This window comes from Mytilus californianus, unplaced genomic scaffold (genome assembly GCF_021869535.1).
Source record: "Mytilus californianus isolate M0D057914Y unplaced genomic scaffold, xbMytCali1.0.p SCAF_5, whole genome shotgun sequence".
NCBI lineage: Eukaryota > Metazoa > Mollusca > Bivalvia > Mytilida > Mytilidae > Mytilus > Mytilus californianus.
The window spans coordinates 14,742,182-14,764,767 of NW_026262701.1; the positions used below are offsets into that span (position 1 = coordinate 14,742,182).

Consider the following 22,586-nt stretch of genomic DNA (forward strand, 5'->3'; position numbering starts at 1 on the left):
CGTAAAAGAGTCAATGTCAACCAAGTAACAAAGAAGCATATATTTAAGCTTGTAGCCAAACCTTACTTAAAGTACCTGGAATGTAGTCCGAGATTACTCTAACGTCCAACGGCTGTTTTGCCAGACAAGCTGGGGCCGTAAGACGTCAGAGCTCGTCCCATATCAAAAAGTGGATATCTGCCCGTCCAAAATAGACGCGCTGCTTTGTTGCTTCTGGAGCCGATTGACGGCCTTGGAATTATATAAATCGGGCATTAATTTGTTCATTTTTCATTTATCTCTTCGTTTATGTAAGTTTTATCTACCTGCTGCCCATTATCTTCTCATATTTGGACAGTTTTCACAGTGATCCATCGATTCTTGCATTTTTACTTTCATTTTGAAAGATTGTCATGTGATCAACGAGAAAACGTAAGGCGCAATGGATTTTGGGAGCTGATTTATGCAAATGACCCTGGGTCAATATGAATATATCTAACACCTTGTCCTTTTACGATGCAAAAATACTAAATGTCCGAGTGAGTTCCGATTGTTATCATGGTTGGCTACTAAATGTTGAATACCGAAATTGGCATAAATATTTGCATACTTCAGTCTCGAGGCCGCGAAGTCTCTCGTAACTTGACGGTCATTTGAAAATAAAAGTTAAAATGCCGGAATCGATGGGTCACTGTGAAAACTGTCCAAATATGAGAAAATAATGGATAGCAGGTAGATAAAACTTACATAAATGATGAGATAAATGAAAATTGAACAAACTGATGCTGATGTAACAGTGATACATTCATAAACTTAAAACATCTCTCTCTGTATCGGTTTTTGCTTTGGTCATTTTGGTTCTAAGACCGGTGTTGAGATCAGTACACGATTTGAGCCATGGTGATTGAATCGCATGATGCGATGTTCTTATCCCATGAGATAAACATTATCATTCAGACATATTTAACGCGTTTGTTCAAATGGGGTACTAAGTTAGTCATCAAGCGTGACATCGATTTTGAGGACTATAAAAGATACCTTTTGACACAACAAGAATGTTATAAACCGATGAATGTGTTTTGTAGTCATCTTCATGACATTTACACCGAGGAAATCAACAAAGTATCCCTTTCAGCCAAGGATGACAAACATTACATCCTACCAGATGAGTCAGCACTTTGGCATATGGACTTTACAAAATTGAAAAATACCTTATAGAGAGGTGTGAATAAATAAAAAAAAATGCCTGAATCAAAGAAAACTACTAAATATCATAGAAATTCAATTTGTTTAGAACGACAACCATTTAACAATTTTAAATAGAGGATGAATGCTGACCAAAGACGATTGCAACTTCGCGCTCGTTTGAGAAATAAAATAAACGGTACGAGTATACAACTTAATACTTCTCAACACACCCCTATCGAACAGAGGGTTGGAAAAAGCGGTCAAGACTTTTAAGATACCTCATTTTAGAGGAGTATTTATGAGGGATACCCTACCACCTGAACCACACAGTGAAGAGTGTGGTATTCTAAACCATGATATCCTAATAGGTCCGCGAACACATTAGACGTGTTGGTTTGAGAATAAATTCACAGAGCTGTACTTTGATTCTTGTTGGCTCTCACCACCAAACGGGATGATTGAATACCTAGAACCTAAAATTTACTACAACACAGATGAACTACAGATAAGAGGAACACTGGTATGCGGACAATTTTGTTTGTATGTATCAAAACGCCTAAACAACGTAGTGGTATCGATGCCTTCTTCTTTGAACAAGGAAACGATGTACAAACCATAGAGAGCTTGATCCTCATCGCAAGGATTTGATGGTGTTTGATGATTTGATGATAAGAAACAGAATAAATATGAAGACTAGTATGTCCGAGGTCGACATAATAACGTAGATTGTTCCTATCTATGTCAACGTTACTTTAAACTTCCAAGTGAAACGATCCGGGAAAATAGTAACTTTATATGTCTTTTTCGACAATACGCTAAACATCTGCAACTCATTATCATTGTTTGGATTTAACCTTTGAGGAGTTAAAAACTTTATGCAACCGCTGTTGGTCTGAACATCACGGATTTGTTATCATCGGTCTGATCATGACTTGCCCTAAAAGAAATGGAAAATACAGATCTAAATTTAATTCTATGTTGTTTAAAAATAAAAGAATGGAAAGCATTTCTAACCTTAAAGAATATTTGACTCTGTTTGTGATAATAGTAGTAGTACCGATGATGATAATCCTCCAAGAAGAGTGTGTTAACATAACTTTGTACGTTATAACGACAGGGTAAATCTATGTTTAATATGCGGGGTTGAACAAATCTACAATTATCTTGCCTATAATAATGATATCGACAGTTGGGGAATGGGAAAGACCTACCACCGGCAGAAACATTTACAACAACCGCAATAAAATGCAAAGACAATTAGAAATCAGCAATGCACGTCTTGAAAAACACCGGTACCATGTACCACGGCAACTCAGTCCTCTCTAGAACTCCTAAAGCGAGTAAGAGTTACAAATGGAACAATATCGTCTCACGTATCTTCAACCTAGATAAATATGGTAATGGACTGGTATTTTTATACGGAGTATATATCTCCAAGTTGATATGATACTCCAGAGCTTGCTCACAAGGAAGCTATTAAACCAAGAGTTTAAAGTGGTGGAGTTGAAATCATCCCTTCGTTCATTTTACGGACACCATCACGAGTTGGTTGACCGTTACGGAATATCTGTTTCACAGATGATAGCGGATATGTTCCTAATGTCGTAACTACAATCCCGTCCCCTTTTCCCGAATGTGACCTACCAAATTAGACTTATTACCGGGTTTGCACTAACATGAGCAGCACGACGGGTACCACGTGTGGAGCAGGATCTGCTTACCCTTCCGGAGCACCTGAGATCACCCCCAGTTTTTGGTGGGGTTCGTGTTGCTCAGTCTTTAGTTTTCTATGTTGTGTTTTGTCTTTTGCCTCTCTTTTACCCTCATACTTTGATCAACTCTTAGATCGATTAGAGCTGTGTGCTGCTGCTTATCATGCTAAAAATAGAGGTGTACGCAATGAAATCGTAGCCATCCTCAACGCCATGAAGAGCGGTTTTATCATCAGTGGGGAGTATAAACAGATTCATCGTTAACTCCTTTAAATTAAATATGAATACATTTTATGAAACATAAAATATTAAACAACCACGATACGATTCATTTTGCTTTAAATGCTAGAAAAATGGGAACTGTATCAACTTATTGGTGATTTACAAACGAATCCCACATTAAATTGCAAAAAAAGAAATAGGTTGGTCCAATTCTAGATATCAAGATATTTTTAATGCTAAATTGGAAGTCGAAAAATATGATATTCCTGCAGACGTCGAAGAAGGTATACTCGAGTCTTGACATTGTAGTGATATTCTTATATTTAAAGTCAGAGGGAACAGTAACTGACGATGTTCAGATGTAAATTTATTAAACAAATAAAAAAACAAACAATTAGGGATTGGCAAGAACGAAGAGATATCGGGTATCCAGAGAAGAAGCGTCTCCTGGTATGCATAAACTAACTTCTATCGGAATCCAGACTACATTTAACTCAAAATATCAAGATAGTGACAAGGACGCAATCGGTAAATATTCATTTCAGAAGACCATTGTCGAAGCTTAAGATGTAGGTCAAGAACATTTCTCTTGAGTCGAGACACAGATTAAGTCAATAGAAATATATATAAAACTGTCATGGAAGCGATTTCAATAACACTGTGAACGACTATTCAATCAGACGATGAAAGCTGTGTGTATGCTAATGTGCTTCCTCAAAATATTTCTTAACTATATTTACAAACACTATTTTATTTTTATTTTTCAGAATTATCTTTACATATATAGAGATAATTTAAAAAAAAACAATGAGATCAAAATGTTTGTGCCAAAAGTTGTTTAGAAGGAATCTGTAACTACTAAAGATAAAAAAAAAGTTCGTAGAAAGGAGGATAATAGACAGCAATTATGAAAACGAGGTCAAAATTTAGTAACAAAAACGGTGGACTCCGTTTATTCATTTATGTCCTTGTCGAACTTATGTTGAAACAAAACAAAAAAAAAAATTGTATAATAACTGCAAAGGTGTTTTGTGTACATTTTGTCAAGTGGGTGTTTTCTATTGCAAATTATATTAGTATTACTCTTATGCAGAATTAAAAGCGACATGGCCGAGGCAGAAGAACGGAAAGAAGAGTATTACCTTAGGCTTTTAACCTTTGTCATTCGACCAGCAACAGAAGTTCTCCAACTTTACTTCGAGATAAAAGTTTTAAACTCATTGGATTTTTTTCTTTTCTTAGAAAATCATAAGCATGTCTTATTTCATGAATTAAATCCAACTATTCCATGTTGTGAATGTAACAAACGTCCACTAGCGGCTCCACTGAAAAAATGTCATCTTACTGATACTCAGTTTGATACATTGTTTGAAACAGACAAAGGAAACGAAGTTCAAGACCACAAAAGAAAACAAGGACACCAGATAAAACAATTATGCCTTTGCAGTGTTTCAGCAAAAAGAAAGACTTCTGTGGTCTTAATGGATATCACACTTTTGTCTTCTGTAATTAAGTCTTGTTGCCAACCCTGGTCAATTTCTGGAAACCCTTATTGGATAAAGGATATTAAAAAGACAAGAAATTTCATTGTTCATTCTCCATGTAATAAAATATCTAAGTCCGAATTTGATCAAAAATTTGCGTTAGTAGAACAATCGGTGCTGAATATAGCAAGCGTACTAGGTCCTGTACATCTAAACATGATCAAACGTCAAATTTCTATTTTTAAAAATAGCAATCTTTCGACAATCATCGACTCAGACCTAACACAGAATAACGACAGTATCTATAAGGTAAGTCAATAAAAGGTACTCGATAACATCATATATCGTATTACCCATATTGCTTGGATGATTCCAAACATTTGAACTATATAAAAGCGAACACCGAAACCTTTAATTCTACGTCCTACCTCTCATTTGAAATTAGTTCAGTTTTCAGTTGATGATCAGAACATGGTGAGGGATTTTCTAGCTGTATTGAAGACCCATTGGTTGCCTTTGGCTGTTTTTTCCGTTTCCATTCTCAATTTTATTGTACGATAAAATTATTTAAATTCCTACATCGACTGCTTAATGGTACATGTAACATAATACAATAAAGGGGGAGTTATGATAAAAGCCATCATTTGTATCCCTTGAATACCAAAATATAGCAAACGTATTTAAGTGTTTTTCATAATTATGTTAATTTAATTGATAGATAAAAAACAAATTAATCATTTGATTTAATCTGGAAACTTTTTAAAGTCCAAAAATGTCACTGGTGATGTCACTATGGGGTCTTAAACATGTTAATATAAGCATTTGACCTATAAAAAGGGCTATTTCACGCATATTTTTTATTATCAAAATACGTAATAAAGAGCTTTACCAAAATGATTCTTTACACACATTCACATCTTTGTCAATTTTTGGTGAAAGTTTATATTCATATTTAACTATAAATCGCAGAAAGTACGGGTATGTCGATACTGACATAATTAACAATAAACATTTCTGAAATTCCCTGTTGATAATTTTGATTTGTTTCAGAACTAAGGTTCAAAACCTCTCAGGCAAAGCTTAAGATTTAGGCTATTTTTAATGGTCCATTTGGTAATATAGCCTTTAAGGCAGCTGCTGTATATATATATTATCCTTTGCTTTCAAAATGTTAAGGATAAAAAGCACCTCGTAGGCATGACAATTATAAAGTGTCTTTTGGAAGTTGATGCTGTCTTGAACAAAATTTAAGAAATTTGAAGCCCAAATGCCAATATAAGACAAAATCAAAAATATATACACTGATGTCTTATAAATATCTGAAGGATGTTTGTGGTAGATTTATAAAACTCTCTGATTGTCGAATTCAATGGGTCAAAACGTGGCTTTATCATATTCTTTCGTTTTATCAAGATTTCATTTTTAAGATTTTTTTTATCTTTTTGATATCCCAGAACCAAAGAAAAAAATGTATTTCAATTTCTTGAACTGTTGATGAGTTTTGATAGTGATTAGTTTTGATGATAATAAGTTTTGCATACATATTCACGTGGTTGGCAGTATTAAAAAACAAAAATTAATATTTTTTTTCAAACATAAAATAAGAACTTTCTTAATGATGGAAAAATACAAGATTGTCATAGTTGTTTTGACTACAAGAAGTTGACAGATTGAAATGCAAATACAATTATATATATTGAAAACCCCATATGAATCCTCCTGACTAACCAATTAAACATTTAATGTACACATGTGTAACTTACTTTTCTATTACCTTCCTTAGACGTATCTAGCCTTACGTTTTAGAATTTATAGTGTTTAATGATGTTTAACTTTGTATTTGATTCGCCCTTCCAATGTTTTCATTTGAGCACCACTGATGAGTTTTGTGTAGACGAAACGCGCTTTTGGCATAACAAATTTAATGTTTGGTATATTTGGTGTGTTTTTAAAAAAATATATTGTTTTATGTACTAGATTGATAGAACCTAAACGTATATCACTACAACCCAGTAAAAGTCTGAAATAGCCTATATCTGTACTCGACTGTACTGATTTTTTCTCGATCAGTCTGAATTGGTCTGAATTTTACTCGATATTACTTGACCCCAATCTTAACCATACTCAACTGTACTGATTTGTACTTGACCCTTATCTTTGCTATTGAAAATATAACTATTACTCGACCAGTCTGAAACCATCTTAACCCATTCTCGACCTGTACTCGACCAATACTTGACCAGTTCTCGGCCAATTTTTTTTCACTCTGAACCATACTCGACCAAAGGTCTGAACAATACTCGACCAGTCTGAACAATACTTGACCAAATAGCCTCTACTTTTTTTAATTTTAACTGTTTAAATAACTTTCTTTTTAACTGACATGACAACAGCCATAATAAAATAAAGATATATAAAAACAGATTCTTACATCCTTAAATGGTTATCAGATTTATCAAATCGAGGTAGTTAAATTAAATTTTAAAGTCTGAGTCTTGTTAGAAAAAAGATTTTCTTTTACCTTAAAACCACACCTATACTGAGGGTATTAAAACCTTATTGAGGTGCATCTTGTTTTGCATGTGTTTATTGTTTAAACAAAACTTAATTTTCCTAAATTCCTAAATAAAAACTACATAGGTTTCATGGTTACATACAATAGTTATATAACTATATTTTAAATGAGGTAACAACAGCCAACAAACTCACTGAAATTGTTTAACCTTATATCAGAAATACATCTATTCTTATTATAATTTGGGATATATATTTATATATATTTATATAAAAAAGAGATGAAAAATTAAAGAAATTAATAAAATTGAATATAAAGTAATACCTCCTGCATGGGGCACACTTATTTAAAAGATAACACTTGGTCAGAGAGTAATAAATTTTAAATAACATCCATTGAGAATTACGAATATATAACAGAAAGTCACAGGACAAAAAGTCACAGACAAAAAGTCACAGGACAAAAAATCAATTCAGTTTTCAAATTACTTTTCTTTGTATAAGAAAACATTTATTTGAAAAAAAACCTATTATATATAGAGCAACTTTGTAATAAAAACCTATTTAAAAAATATCATTAATGATCAAATAATTGTTAAGAAAACAAAATGTCAAAGTGGCTTGGTACTTAAACAGCTTCATGGTGCCAAGAAATATATCATTCGCATGATTAAAATTTAATAAATTTTCATATATCAAGGCTAAAGAACAATTTCCTAAACTGTAAAATAAATATATGTAATAAAAAAAGAAAATATTTCAAGATCTTTCTCTTATATATATAAGTACGTCTGAAGCAGTGACAACTCAACGACAGATTTTATCCATCGGATCACCAGTGATGGTGATACAAGTCTGAAAACACATTCTGTATACATAATTCGGCTGTTATTTAATCGAATTATATATATATATATACAAGTCTAAATTGAAAACAACGTTCAAACCTATGATTGCTTTGGATAAAAACCGCAATTTTTATACGTGTGCATGCAAAACAAATTTCTTGTTAGAGGGGTCTAAATACAGCACAAACAACATTTTCCAAAAGACCAAAAAGGTGAAAAAGTATATTTTAACAAAACGCATTTGACTAACAGGTCGAACAACAAATGTTCTTAAACCCTGCTGACTGCCATTGGCAATTGCCAAATAAACGGATCACCGATGTAATAAATGGATCTTCGTTTTAATTTAATACTAAACAGAAAACAATAAACTTGCGGAAAAGATGGTATACCGCAAACAAAAGGTGCAAAGGTTTTTGTACACCATATCCGGATTTCGACAATTACTGTCTCTTCAGTGATGTTAGGAATCGAAACGGTATTTGGAAAGCCATTAAAATTTTCCTCAATTAAGATAGACTCTTGAATTTTGAGGAGTCAAAATAGGATGAATGGATCATAAAAACCCGAAGGCTAATATAATACAAGCCCAAACGAAAAAATATAAACAAGTCTAAAGTGAAAACAACGTTCAAACCTATGATTGCGTTGGATAAAAACCGCAATTTTTATACGTGTGCATGCAAAACAAATTTCTTGTTAGAGGGGTCTAAATACAGCACAAACAACATTTTCCAAAAGACCAAAAAGGTGAAAAAGTATATTTTAACAAAACGCATTTGACTAACAGGTCGAACAACAAATGTTCTTAAACCCTGCTGACTGCCATTGGCGATTGCCAAATAAACGGATCACCGATGTAATAAAAGGATCTTCGTTTTAATTTAATACTAAACAGAAAACAGTAAACTTGCGGAAAAGATGGTATACCGCAAACAAAAGGTGCAAAGGTTTTTGTACACCATATCCGGATTTCGACAATTAATGTCTCTTCAGTGATGTTATGAATCGAAACGGTATTTGGAAAGCCATTAAAATTTTCCTCAATTTAGGATAGACTCTTGAATTTTGAGGAGTCAAAATAGGATGAACGGATCATATAAACCCGAAGGCAAATATAATACAAGCCCAAACGAAAAAATATAAACAAGTCTAAATTGAAAACAACGTTCAAACCTATGATTGCGTTGGATAAAAACCGCAATTTTTATACGTGTGCATGCAAAACAAATTTCTTGTTAGAGGGGTCTAAATACAGCACAAACAACATTTTCCAAAAGACCAAAAAGGTGAAAAAGTATATTTTAACAAAACGCATTTGACTAACAGGTCGAACAACAAATATTCTTAAACCCTGCTGACTGCCATTGGCGATTGCCAAATAAACGGATCACCGATGTAATAAATGGATCTTCGTTTTAATTTAATACTAAACAGAAAACAATAAACTTGCGGAAAAGATGGTATACCGCAAACAAAAGGTGCAAAGGTTTTTGTACACCATATCCGGATTTCGACAATTAATGTCTCTTCAGTAATGTTAGGAATCGAAACGGTATTTGGAAAGCCATTAAAATTTTCCTCAATTTAGGATAGACTCTTGAATTTTGAGGAGTCAAAATAAGATGAACGGATCATATAAACCCGAAGGCAAATATAATACAAGCCCAAACGAAAAAATATGAACAAGTCTAAATTGAAAACAACGTTCAAACCTATGATTGCGTTGGATAAAAACCGCAATTTTTATACGTGTGCATGCAAAACAAATTTCTTGTTAGAGGGGTTTAAATACAGCACAAACAACATTTTCCAAAAGACCAAAAAGGTGATAAAGTATATTTTAACAAAACGCATTTGACTAACAGGTCGAACAACAAATGTTCTTAAACCCTGCTGACTGCCATTGGCGATTGTCAAATAAACGGATCACCGATGTAATAAATGGATCTTCGTTTTAATTTAATACTAAACAGAAAACAATAAACTTGAGGAAAAGATGGTATACCGCAAACAAAAGGTGCAAAGGTTTTTGTACACCATATCCGGATTTCGACAATTAATGTCTCTTCAGTGATGTTAGGAATCGAAACGGTATTTGGAAAGCCATTAAAATTTTCCTCAATTTAGGATAGACTCTTGAATTTTGAGGAGTCAAAATAGGATAAACGGATCATATAAACCCGAAGGCAAATATAATACAAGCCCAAACGAAAAAATATAAACAAGTCTAAATTGAAAACAACGTTCAAACCTATGATTGCGTTGGATAAAAACCGCAATTTTTATACGTGTGCATGCAAAACAAATTTCTTGTTAGAGGGGTCTAAATACAGCACAAACAACATTTTCCAAAAGACCAAAAAGGTGAAAAAGTATATTTTAACAAAACGCATTTGACTAACAGGTCGAACAACAAATGTTCTTAAACCCTGCTGACTGCCATTGGCGATTGCCAAATAAACGGATCACCGATGTAATAAATGGATCTTCGTTTTAATTTAATACTAAACAGAAACCAATAAACTTGCGGAAAAGATGGTATACCGCAAACAAAAGGTGCAAAGGTTTTTGTACACCATATCCGGATTTCGACAATTAATGTCTCTTCAGTGATGTTAGGAATCGAAACGGTATTTGGAAAGCCATTAAAATTTTCCTCAATTTAGGATAGACTCTTGAATTTTGAGGAGTCAAAATAGGATGAACGGATCATATAAACCCGAAGGCAAATATAATACAAGCCCAAACGAAAAAATATAAACAAGTCTAAATTGAAAACAACGTTCAAACCTATGATTGCGTTGGATAAAAACCGCAATTTTTATACGTGTGCATGCAAAACATATTTCTTGTTAGAGGGGTCTAAATACAGCACAAACAACATTTTCCAAAAGACCAAAAAGGTGAAAAAGTATATTTTAACAAAACGCATTTGACTAACAGGTCGAACAACAAATGTTCTTAAACCCTGCTGACTGCCATTGGCGATTGCCAAATAAACGAATCACCGATGTAATAAATGGATCTTCGTTTTAATTTAATACTAAACAGAAAACAATAAACTTGCGGAAAAGATGGTATACCGCAAACAAAAGGTGCAAAGGTTTTTGTACACCATATCCGGATTTCGACAATTAATGTCTCTTCAGTGATGTTAGGAATCGAAACGGTATTTGGAAAGCCATTAAAATTTTCCTCAATTTAGGATAGACTCTTGAATTTTGAGGAGTCAAAATAGGATGAACGGATCATATAAACCCGAAGGCAAATATAATACAAGCCCAAACGAAAAAATATAAACAAGTCTAAATTGAAAACAACGTTCAAACCTATGATTGCGTTGGATAAAAACCGCAATTTTTATACGTGTGCATGCAAAACAAATTTCTTGTTAGAGGGGTCTAAATACAGCACAAACAACATTTTCCAAAAGACCAAAAAGGTGAAAAAGTATATTTTAACAAAACGCATTTGACTAACAGGTCGAACAACAAATGTTCTTAAACCCTGCTGACAGCCATTGGCGATTGCCAAATAAACGGATCACCGATGTAATAAATGGATCTTCGTTTTAATTTAATACTAAACAGAAAACAATAAACTTGCGGAAAAGATGGTATACCGCAAACAAAAGGTGCAAAGGTTTTTGTACACCATATCCGGATTTCGACAATTAATGTCTCTTCAGTGATGTTAGGAATCGAAACGGTATTTGGAAAGCCATTAAAATTTTCCTCAATTTAGGATAGACTCTTGAATTTTGAGGAGTCAAAATAGGATGAACGAATCATATAAACCCGAAGGCAAATATAATACAAGCCCAAACGAAAAAATATAAACAAGTCTAAATTGAAAACAACGTTCAAACCTATGATTGCGTTGGATAAAAACCGCAATTTTTATACGTGTGCATGCAAAACAAATTTCTTGTTAGAGGGGTCTAAATACAGCACAAACAACATTTTCCAAAAGACCAAAAAGGTGAAAAAGTATATTTTAACAAAACGCATTTGACTAACAGGTCGAACAACAAATGTCCTTACACCCTGCTGACTGCCATTGGCGATTGCCAAATAAACGAATCACCGATGTAATAAATGGATCTTCGTTTTAATTTAATACTAAACAGAAAACAATAAACTTGCGGAAAAGATGGTATACCGCAAACAAAAGGTGCAAAGGTTTTTGTACACCATATCCGGATTTCGACAATTAATGTCTCTTCAGTGATGTTAGGAATCGAAACGGTATTTGGAAAGCCATTAAAATTTTCCTCAATTTAGGATAGACTCTTGAATTTTGAGGAGTCAAAATAGGCTGAACGGATCATATAAACCCGAAGGCAAATATAATACAAGCCCAAACGAAAAAATATAAACAAGTCTAAATTGAAAACAACGTTCAAACCTATGATTGCGTTGGATAAAAACCGCAATTTTTATACGTGTGCATGCAAAACAAATTTCTTGTTAGAGGGGTCTAAATACAGCACAAACAACATTTTCCATTAGACCAAAAAGGTGAAAAAGTATATTTTAACAAAACGCATTTGACTAACAGGTCGAACAACAAATGTTCTTAAACCCTGCTGACTACCATTGGCGATTGCCAAATAAACGGATCACCGATGTAATAAATGGATCTTCGTTTTAATTTAATACTAAACAGAAAACAATAAACTTGCGGAAAAGATGGTATACCGCAAACAAAAGGTGCAAAGGTTTTTGTACACCATATCCGGATTTCGACAATTAATGTCTCTTCAGTGATGTTAGGAATCGAAACGGTATTTGGAAAGCCATTAAAATTTTCCTCAATTTAGGATAGACTCTTGAATTTTGAGGAGTCAAAATAGGATGAACGGATCATATAAACCCGAAGGCAAATATAATACAAGCCCAAACGAAAAAATATTAACAAGTCTAAATTGAAAACAACGTTCAAACCTATGATTGCGTTGGATAAAAACCGCAATTTTTATACGTGTGCATGCAAAACAAATTTCTTGTTAGAGGGGTCTAAATACAGCACAAACAACATTTTCCAAAAGACCAAAAAGGTGAAAAAGTATATTTTAACAAAACGCATTTGACTAACAGGTCGAACAACAAATGTTCTTAAACCCTGCTGACAGCCATTGGCGATTGCCAAATAAACGGATCACCGATGTAATAAATGGATCTTCGTTTTAATTTAATACTAAACAGAAAACAATAAACTTGCGGAAAAGATGGTATACCGCAAACAAAAGGTGCAAAGGTTTTTGTACACCATATCCGGATTTCGACAATTAATGTCTCTTCAGTGATGTTAGGAATCGAAACGGTATTTGGAAAGCCATTAAAATTTTCCTCAATTTAGGATAGACTCTTGAATTTTGAGGAGTCAAAATAGGATGAACGAATCATATAAACCCGAAGGCAAATATAATACAAGCCCAAACGAAAAAATATAAACAAGTCTAAATTGAAAACAACGTTCAAACCTATGATTGCGTTGGATAAAAACCGCAATTTTTATACGTGTGCATGCAAAACAAATTTCTTGTTAGAGGGGTCTAAATACAGCACAAACAACATTTTCCAAAAGACCAAAAAGGTGAAAAAGTATATTTTAACAAAACGCATTTGACTAACAGGTCGAACAACAAATGTCCTTACACCCTGCTGACTGCCATTGGCGATTGCCAAATAAACGAATCACCGATGTAATAAATGGATCTTCGTTTTAATTTAATACTAAACAGAAAACAATAAACTTGCGGAAAAGATGGTATACCGCAAACAAAAGGTGCAAAGGTTTTTGTACACCATATCCGGATTTCGACAATTAATGTCTCTTCAGTGATGTTAGGAATCGAAACGGTATTTGGAAAGCCATTAAAATTTTCCTCAATTTAGGATAGACTCTTGAATTTTGAGGAGTCAAAATAGGCTGAACGGATCATATAAACCCGAAGGCAAATATAATACAAGCCCAAACGAAAAAATATAAACAAGTCTAAATTGAAAACAACGTTCAAACCTATGATTGCGTTGGATAAAAACCGCAATTTTTATACGTGTGCATGCAAAACAAATTTCTTGTTAGAGGGGTCTAAATACAGCACAAACAACATTTTCCATTAGACCAAAAAGGTGAAAAAGTATATTTTAACAAAACGCATTTGACTAACAGGTCGAACAACAAATGTTCTTAAACCCTGCTGACTGCCATTGGCGATTGCCCATATATATATATGTATATAAGTGTTGATGAACATGGTGTTGATGATTATATAAATTTTATTGTGAAATTTTGGTTTCAATGCTATATTAAATACATTCAGACTTGGTAGAGAATGGTTAAGACTACGTCGAGTACGAATCAGACGCGTATAAAATGGTTAAGTAATAGTCGAGTAAAGGTCAAGTACACGTTCAGACTGTTAAGTATGGTTCATAATCTTTCAATCAGTGTAATTGAGGTCTGGAGCTGGCATGTCAGTAACTGCTAGTAGGCCTTTGTTAATGTATATATCATTGTCATTTTGCTTAGTTTCTTTTGTTACATATTCTGACATCGGACTCGGACTTCTTTTGAACTGAGTTTTACTGTTCGTATTGCTGTGTGTTTGTTTATTCTACATAGGCTAGAGGTATAGGGGGAGGGTTGAGATCTCACAACACATGTTTAACCCCGCCGCATTTTTGCGCCTGTCCAAAGTCAGGAGCCTCTGGCCTTTGTTAGTCCTGTATGTTTTTTAATTTTAGTTCATTTATGTTTAGGAGTTTAGTGTGACGTCCATTTTCATTGAACTAGTAAACCTTTTTGTTTACGGGCCAGCGGAAGCCCGCCTCCGGTTGCGGGATTTCCTCGCTGTGTTGAAGACCCATTGGTGGCCTTCGGCTGTTTTCTGCTCTTTGGTCGGGTTGTTGTCTCTTTGACACATTCCCCATTTCCATTCTCAATTTTATTCAGACTACAGTAACATCAAGTCAATTTCAGACCAATTCAGACTGGTCGTGTAAAAATCAGTACAGTCGAGTACAGATATAGGCCATTTCAGACTTTACTGGTTAGTAGTGTATTATGTAGTTAAGCGTCTGAGATTATTATTAACTGATGTTTTACCAAGTGGGTGGAGTTTTGACCATGCCGTAGCATCAATCTTAGAGTAAGGTTAATTGTCGTGTTACTTCTTCCATCCGATCTAAATTTTGAAGCAGAGAAGCACAAGGTTATATTTTTTTAATATATTCACTATTGCTGTGATGAAACGAGTTCTTCTTGGTCACAATCTAATTCAGTAGTGATTCAAGGCTAACTCTGAATTCTCATCATGTACATATGTGAATTATTTCAAGTAAATAAGGTAAATTGGAAAATTCTAATTTACAATATTCAGATTTCAAATATTACCTATAGAACGATTGTATAAAACTAATTACATTTTGTGATCTGTAATGAAATAAGGTAGGAAACTTAATTGCAAATTGTGTGAGAGAATGAAATAAAATTAGGAAAATCTGAAGCATAGTGTTTTTGGTGAAACTGTGTTGCGTAAGAATTTATCAAACATTTTAGTATCCTTTGATAACATGAGTAAGCAAAGGATCTTATTCCTTTTATATTCGTACATAACAAGCTAGCAACTAATTACATTACATTAAAATCAATTATAATTTAACTACATGAAAATAAAATCATACTACTTAAAGAAATTTGTTCAACACTATCGAAGAGATTAATACGGACCAAACTTTAAGATATCAAATCTTTGAATTAAATACTCAAAATGATCTGAAATTAACAGCATTCCTGTTTTAAAGGATGTTGAATTGATTGAAGAAGAGCACTAAAAAAATAAGATAAAAATTTGGAGGGTAAAAATAGTTCCCCTTCAAAATTGTTTTCATATTTTTGCGAGGAAAGTTCTAGTTTCTGTTCATATGTTTTTTTGTGTTGTATTAAAATTGTAGCTAGATCATGTGCAAAAAATCGTTTGAATTGTGACTTTCAATTCTACCCCTTCCCTCAAAGTATGCAAACAGTGTAGCTGTCAGAAATTTTACTCACATAACTGTAGTACTTTTAAATACACTAATGATTAAAGATGTTGAAAACGTAAACTTGAAAGATAATCGAGATTTTGTTTTACTTCATTTTCAGTCAGAAGTTGTTTCCAAACTTGTTTTGAAATGTTTATAAAATTAAGAATGGAAATGGGGAATGTGTCAAAGAGACATCAACCCGACCATATAGCAGACAACAGCCGAAGGCCATCAATGGGTATTCAATGCAGCGAGAAACTCCCGCACCCGGAGGCGTCCTTCAGCTGGCCCCTAAACAAATATGTATACTAGTTCAGTGATAATGGACGTCATACTAAACTCCAAATTATACACAAGAAACTAAAATTAAAAATGATACAAGACTAACAAAGGCCAGAGGCTCCTGACTTGGGACAGGCGCAAAAATGCGGCGGGGTTTAACATGTTTTTTGATATCTCAACTCTCCCCCTATACCTCTAGCAAATGTAGAAAAAACAAACGTACAACAGTACGCACAGTAAAACTCAGACAAGGGAACGTCACCATCTAATAATGGATAATTAACAATAGGAAATGAAAAATCATCTCTTTTATCATAAATTTTTGTATTAAGCTTCCCGTTAATGATATAGATATCAAGATCGAGGAAAGGACAGTGGTCGTTGTTAGTATTAACCTTATTTAAAGTAAGTTCAACAGGATCAATTTCTTTAGTATACATACTGAAGTCGTCATTATTGAGAGCCAATATATCATCCAAATGTCTAAAAGTATTGTTAAATTTTTGTATCAGATGTTGATTCGATGGGTCTTTGCTGATTTTAGTCATAAATTGTAACTCATAACAATACAAAAACAGGTCCGCAATAAGTGGTGCACAGTTAGTCCCCATTGGAATTCCAATAACTTGACGATATACGGAATTTCCAAAGCGAACAAAAATGTTATCAAGTAAAAATTCAAGAGCAGATATAGTATCAAAGCATGTCCAGTTGACATAGCTCTTTTGCTTGTTGCTACTAAAAAATGACCTAAAAGAGTTTGAACATATCTATTCGCATTCCGACTTTTTAAATGCCAATTTAATTAGGTGTGTGAATTTTTTCTTAATAAGAATATGAGGCAAACTGGTATATAGGGTAGAAAAATCAAAACTTGTAACAGATTAAAAATCACCAATATATGCATGCAATGTATTAAGTACTTCCAACGAGTTTTTGACACTCCAAAAGTAGTTAATTCCACTATTTTCAAAGGCCTTATTTGAACAATTTATTATCAGGTTTTTGATTGTACCAAGTGTACTAGTAAGTAGAATAGACAATTTAGTAGTGGAACAATGACTTGAAGACGAAATAAATCTATATTTGTAAGGTGATTTGTGTAGCTTCGGAAGCCAGTACATAGTTGGGACTTTCATTGTATTTGGTTCTGCTTGTAAAGAAGTAGCTAATAGTTTATGTTTGTTACAGATATCGTTTTCTGAAAATGAAGTCAGTTGGAATGTTGGTGAATTCGTGATTTCCTTTTGCAGAACCTCAATGTAAAATTTACGTCAAACTATAATGATATTATTAGCAGCTTTATCAGCCGGGACAAAAACAAATTCCTTGGCTAGTTCTTTTAGTTTATGTTTGATACGAGAAATAGGACATTTATGGTTGTTGTTAAGAGTAAAATGTTCTTTAAAATGTTGTATACGTATATCAACTATCTTCATTACTGAATTAAAAAAAGAGTCCAAAGATTTTTTGTTTTTATCCATTTCAAACAGTAAGCACGAAGTGAGTCGTGGATGATATTACGACACTCATTCCAATTAATAATTGACGGGGGACGATATTTAGGTCCTTTACTGAGGAATGATTTTAACTCTCGGTCGCGAACGATGTTAAGGTCTCCTGTTATAAGATGGGAAATGGGGCCATAAGTGTATTCGGAATTACTACAATTACATGACGGAGGTGTATTTTCACTGATATTTACATCTTTACAGACTTGGCTATAATTAAACACAAATTTTCGGGTAGATTTCTTGTAAATATAACAAATAAGAGGGAGTTCAGTATTATCAAAATATCCAGGAATTTGTTCTTTAACAGGATGGTCGTTAAAAATACCGGCAATATTTACAAAATCAAAACCTTTATTGACATACTTTATTTTAATAAAATGTTTTTTATGATCTTCAGGGCGATCAATTTTGGGAAACAGTTTAGAATAACAATATGCCATTATAATTTTAACGATTTCATACTTAGGACTGCAATATGAAATTGTGTTGCAATCCTCTAAAATTTTATTTAATTTATTTATAGGTAAAGAACAGAGTTTGGTGAATAGATAAGGTCTGCCGTTGTTTTTTGAAATAGAAATTAGGTCCGAAATATTTGTATGGTTGGTCCGAAATTTTCTTTGATTGCGATTGTTACTACGCCCATGAGAACGGTTTTGACGAACAGTTTTAGAAACTATATCCAAAATGTTAACAAAATCGGTTCTTGATATATTACTAATTCCCATGATATTATTATTAAGACCGAGAGGGTAGACTGTCTGTAATCTTTTAATCCAATTTAATTCAATTATTTTTCGTACAAACTTTGAATGAGATTCACCAGGCTGCTTATTTACTACTTCTAGTGGTTGAACTGTTAAATATTTAATAGGATGATTGTGCTTTTTAAGATGTTGATAAATGATACTTTTGAATTTATTGGGTCTTTTAAAACGATACAGGTGTTCTTGCGTGCGTTTAGATAAATATCGTCCAGTTTCACCTACGTACTGAATACCGCATCCCGGTTTGTTTCAAGTGAGTAAATAAATAATACTTTTTGTTTTTCAAGTTACATCAGTTTCAAAATTAAAAGAAAATGTGCGACCATTAAACATAACCCTTACCGTATTGTTGGTGGAAAGACGGGGACCACTTTTAACCATTTGTAGAATTCATCTTTATTTTTTCTATTGACTCTTGAATTGAAAAATATTAATGTATGAAATAATTATGCGAGTTTAAAGTCGTCTGTTTGAAGTTTAACAATCTGTGTATTGTGGTACCTTAAAATAATGTTCCTTAGAAGGAGGCTTCTTTGATATTGTTAATATATTGTTATATAATAGGAATAGATGACCTTAACTGTTTTTGGAAAAACCGTTCGGAATTTAGGTCCTCAACGCTCTTCAACTTCGTACTTAATTTGGCTTTTTTTTTTTTTTTAACTTTTTTTATTCGTATGTCATTGGTGAGTCTTTTGTCATGTTTGAAGACGAAAGCCGCGTCTGGCGTACAAAAATGTTGTTCCAGATAGCTATGATGAGTTCATCTATACATTAATAAAGAGTAACGTGATTTTTATTGTAATTCATTTTCATCTTCTATTGTTCCAATAATAAGAATATAAAGGGATGGAGGTTTAAGATTAAACCATTTTTGATCCAGTAATGCTGAGGATATGTCACCACACATGATTCTGAAAATTGAATACTAGTAAACATTTTACAAAAGATATTTCGCTCTTATCAGCTTCTTTGTATAAAAGCAATACCAATAGATTTTGATCTCTTTTGGGAAAGGACTGTTTCTCATATCGAAATTTTTTTTTCTTCAAGATATCAAAATGATACTATCTTGGCACTTTCAAATTTAGTTCTTTTATTGCAAAAATTAAGACAAGTATGAAGACAAAATTAAACTACCGACACCTTACGGACGCTTCTGAAAAATGTTAATGGATACATTTTTCTTTTTTTTTCGAGGTAGGACATATTATATATTTTATACCGATTCCTTTCCACTTTTCATTTCCTATTTCCATGCGTGTTGGAGAAGGGATCATGATATTTTTTACTCGGGACATACATTGTTTGTTCAATTTTCATAAAAAAATATATTTCAGATTTACATAAAGGAATGTGAAACTTTTTGAATCAATGTTACTTTTATTTTTTATTAATTAATTTTCAACTTAATTATGATTCTAAGAAAATGAGAATGGAACCCTATAGTATAAGGAAAAACATGCCTTTTCCTCCCCATCCCTCATCCAAACATTAGATGTATCTATGGTACCTACGCATTGACAAATATATCCAAATGTAGCCTTGAATCCTAGTTCAATGCTACACAATTGACTTACTGAAAAGTGGTGGTTTTGCCGTGATGCAAGACTAATCATAACGTAGATGTGGCCAGTTTGCTACTTATCATAACAGTCTTAAATATGACTTTAAACCCACATAACACTTTCCGCATCAAATGATTACATTATACCTAGAAAATTATTAATATCCTTTGTAGAGGATCAAAAAGTATCATAAAGGCATTTATGTGACTTCTAAAATGACAACACTTCTGAAGTCTGTACGCATTTGGATATACCAAATACTCATATCCGACAAAAATGGTTAGGTCTTTAAAGCCGGAGGTAAAATTAAGAACCATTGAGCTGAGGTTTCTATATCGGAAGTCTATAAGATCGACATAACCTTTTATTTTTTAGGTTCAAAATTGCCTAATCGCATATTTATTCGATTTTATCTCTGTTGTTGCTTTTAATACTTTGGTGACATACCCAGGTGCATTCATGTACTAGACCTTAGTTGAATTTTACATTACATATATATGTAGAACTCGGAGGTGCGAAGGGGACGCTGAAGTGTGATGGTTTTCGTCGTATTAAGTGTAATGGTCCTTTCACTGATTTGTGATGGTCTTTATGGCGCGTGATGGCTAGTATAAAATCTGCAATTATTATGAAAAGTGGCTTTTTTATTTATTGTCATTATATGAATTTGCATTTAATATTGTACATAAAACATTCATGGCATATCGGTATTGATGATATGTATGTGTATGGTTGAAATAAGAGAATCTGTAAAAGAATTATCATTCTGCAATAACCCTGTTAACCGTACAAATTAGGATTATGTGATTATCGTATACTATTTGAATATTATCCGTCAATACCCTGCAAATATTATAGTTTCATTTATACCTTTAATGTACGGTGTTTGCAACTTTTGAAAGTCAAGAATATATGTCATATTGTGTATATCCTTAGTTACAGTTGCATACTAAATCAGAGATCGTCTGAAATAATTTTGCTGCATACTCTCGACTATTTTAATTTAATTCTTTAGTTATTTAAAAAGGATTGCAAACAGCCAGAGACTACGTGTAGGTCTCCTAAACATAAATATATACAGGTTCACAATTAACAAAGAGTGTTTGTTTTACAAACATGTTTAACACAAAACAAGACAATATGTATAGGACAAGACATAAAGATGTAAACTTCACACTCATCCAACAACTAACCCATTTTCATTCAGACGCACACGACTTACAATCATGTTGAACTCAGTAATATAAAATAATGATTAAGGACAGACGATTATGAGTACAATCAGGTCAAATGAAAAAATATATATATATATATACATATACATATACATATAAGTGTATGTGTGTGTTTCTTACCTAATATGTTTTAGTACAAGAAGAAAAAATAACAGAAATAAGTTTTTGGTCTATCAAGAAAACCTGTTTAAAGATTTAATATATCGAAATAACACTCAAACAACTCTTAATTAGCATCCTCAGACAAATCGTCACTACCTTCTAGTAAAATTTTGCTGAGGGAGTTTGGACATATTACTTACATTATTGCTATATCTATATCTTGACAAATCAGATTCTTAATACTAAATAGAAGAGTAATCCGATAGTTCGTGTGACGGACGCAAGATTTAAAAAAGCTAAGTGCTTTCAATACGGTAACCTGGGCAGAAATCGCAAAACCTATTTAATATAAGATTATATTTGTACAAATGGTAATTTAAGGACACTAAGCCCTAAGCGTAATCTAGTATGAATCTTTCACCAAAACCATGCCAACATGAATAGTTTTGTTCTACACAAATTACTATTCTTCTTTAACAACACTTTAAAACACGCTAAAGATGTTGCTGCCATCAGTTCAGCTGACAAGCTATTCAAGTCTCTAAGCGTAGCTAGAAAAAAGAATTTTAGAATGGTTCTGGTCTTGACCTGATAGGCATCAAGTTGGCATGACGTCTTCAGTAATAGTTGTCAGTGTTTTGTTTAAATAATGGATGAAAATTACAGAGATAATCTGGAACAAGATGACTTTTAATTTTTGTACAGATATATAAGTCTGTGAACTTTACGGTGTGTACTTTAAAATTTGTAAAGCTGCTTCTTACAAATAAATTGACTTCTACATCGACATGTGAACATGAAAAAATAAAATACAATAAAGTTTATGTAATCCACCGCACGTCAGCTTAACAACCATCTCACATCAGCGCAACAACCATCACACTTCGGCGTTACTATCAACAAGATAACGTCACATTACCACCATCGCACTCCAGCGTGATAAAAACGCCCTTCAGCGAGTACCATTGCGGTTCAGGGTCATATAGTCTAAAGATTTGCACAACGGTACTAATAGAAGATGGTAATATACGAAGATGATGTTATAAAATCGTGTAGACAAATATTTCAGCTTAACATATAGCCTTCGTCAGTGTCAATAATTTTAACAATACTAGCTCAATAATACAGGTAAGTT

The 22,586-nt window shown here is 33.1% G+C and overlaps 1 protein-coding gene across 1 annotated transcript in view; it reads left to right on the forward strand.

Annotated features, from left to right (window-relative positions):
* The first annotated feature begins 4,207 nt into the window (after window positions 1–4,207).
* LOC127700195 (uncharacterized) overlaps window positions 4,208–22,586 on the forward strand; it is a 29,637-nt gene continuing 11,258 nt past the window's right edge. The window contains exon 1 of the mRNA XM_052203595.1: window positions 4,208–4,894. Coding sequence (XP_052059555.1) covers window positions 4,208–4,894 — 687 coding nt within the window. The remainder of the gene's footprint in view (window positions 4,895–22,586) is intronic.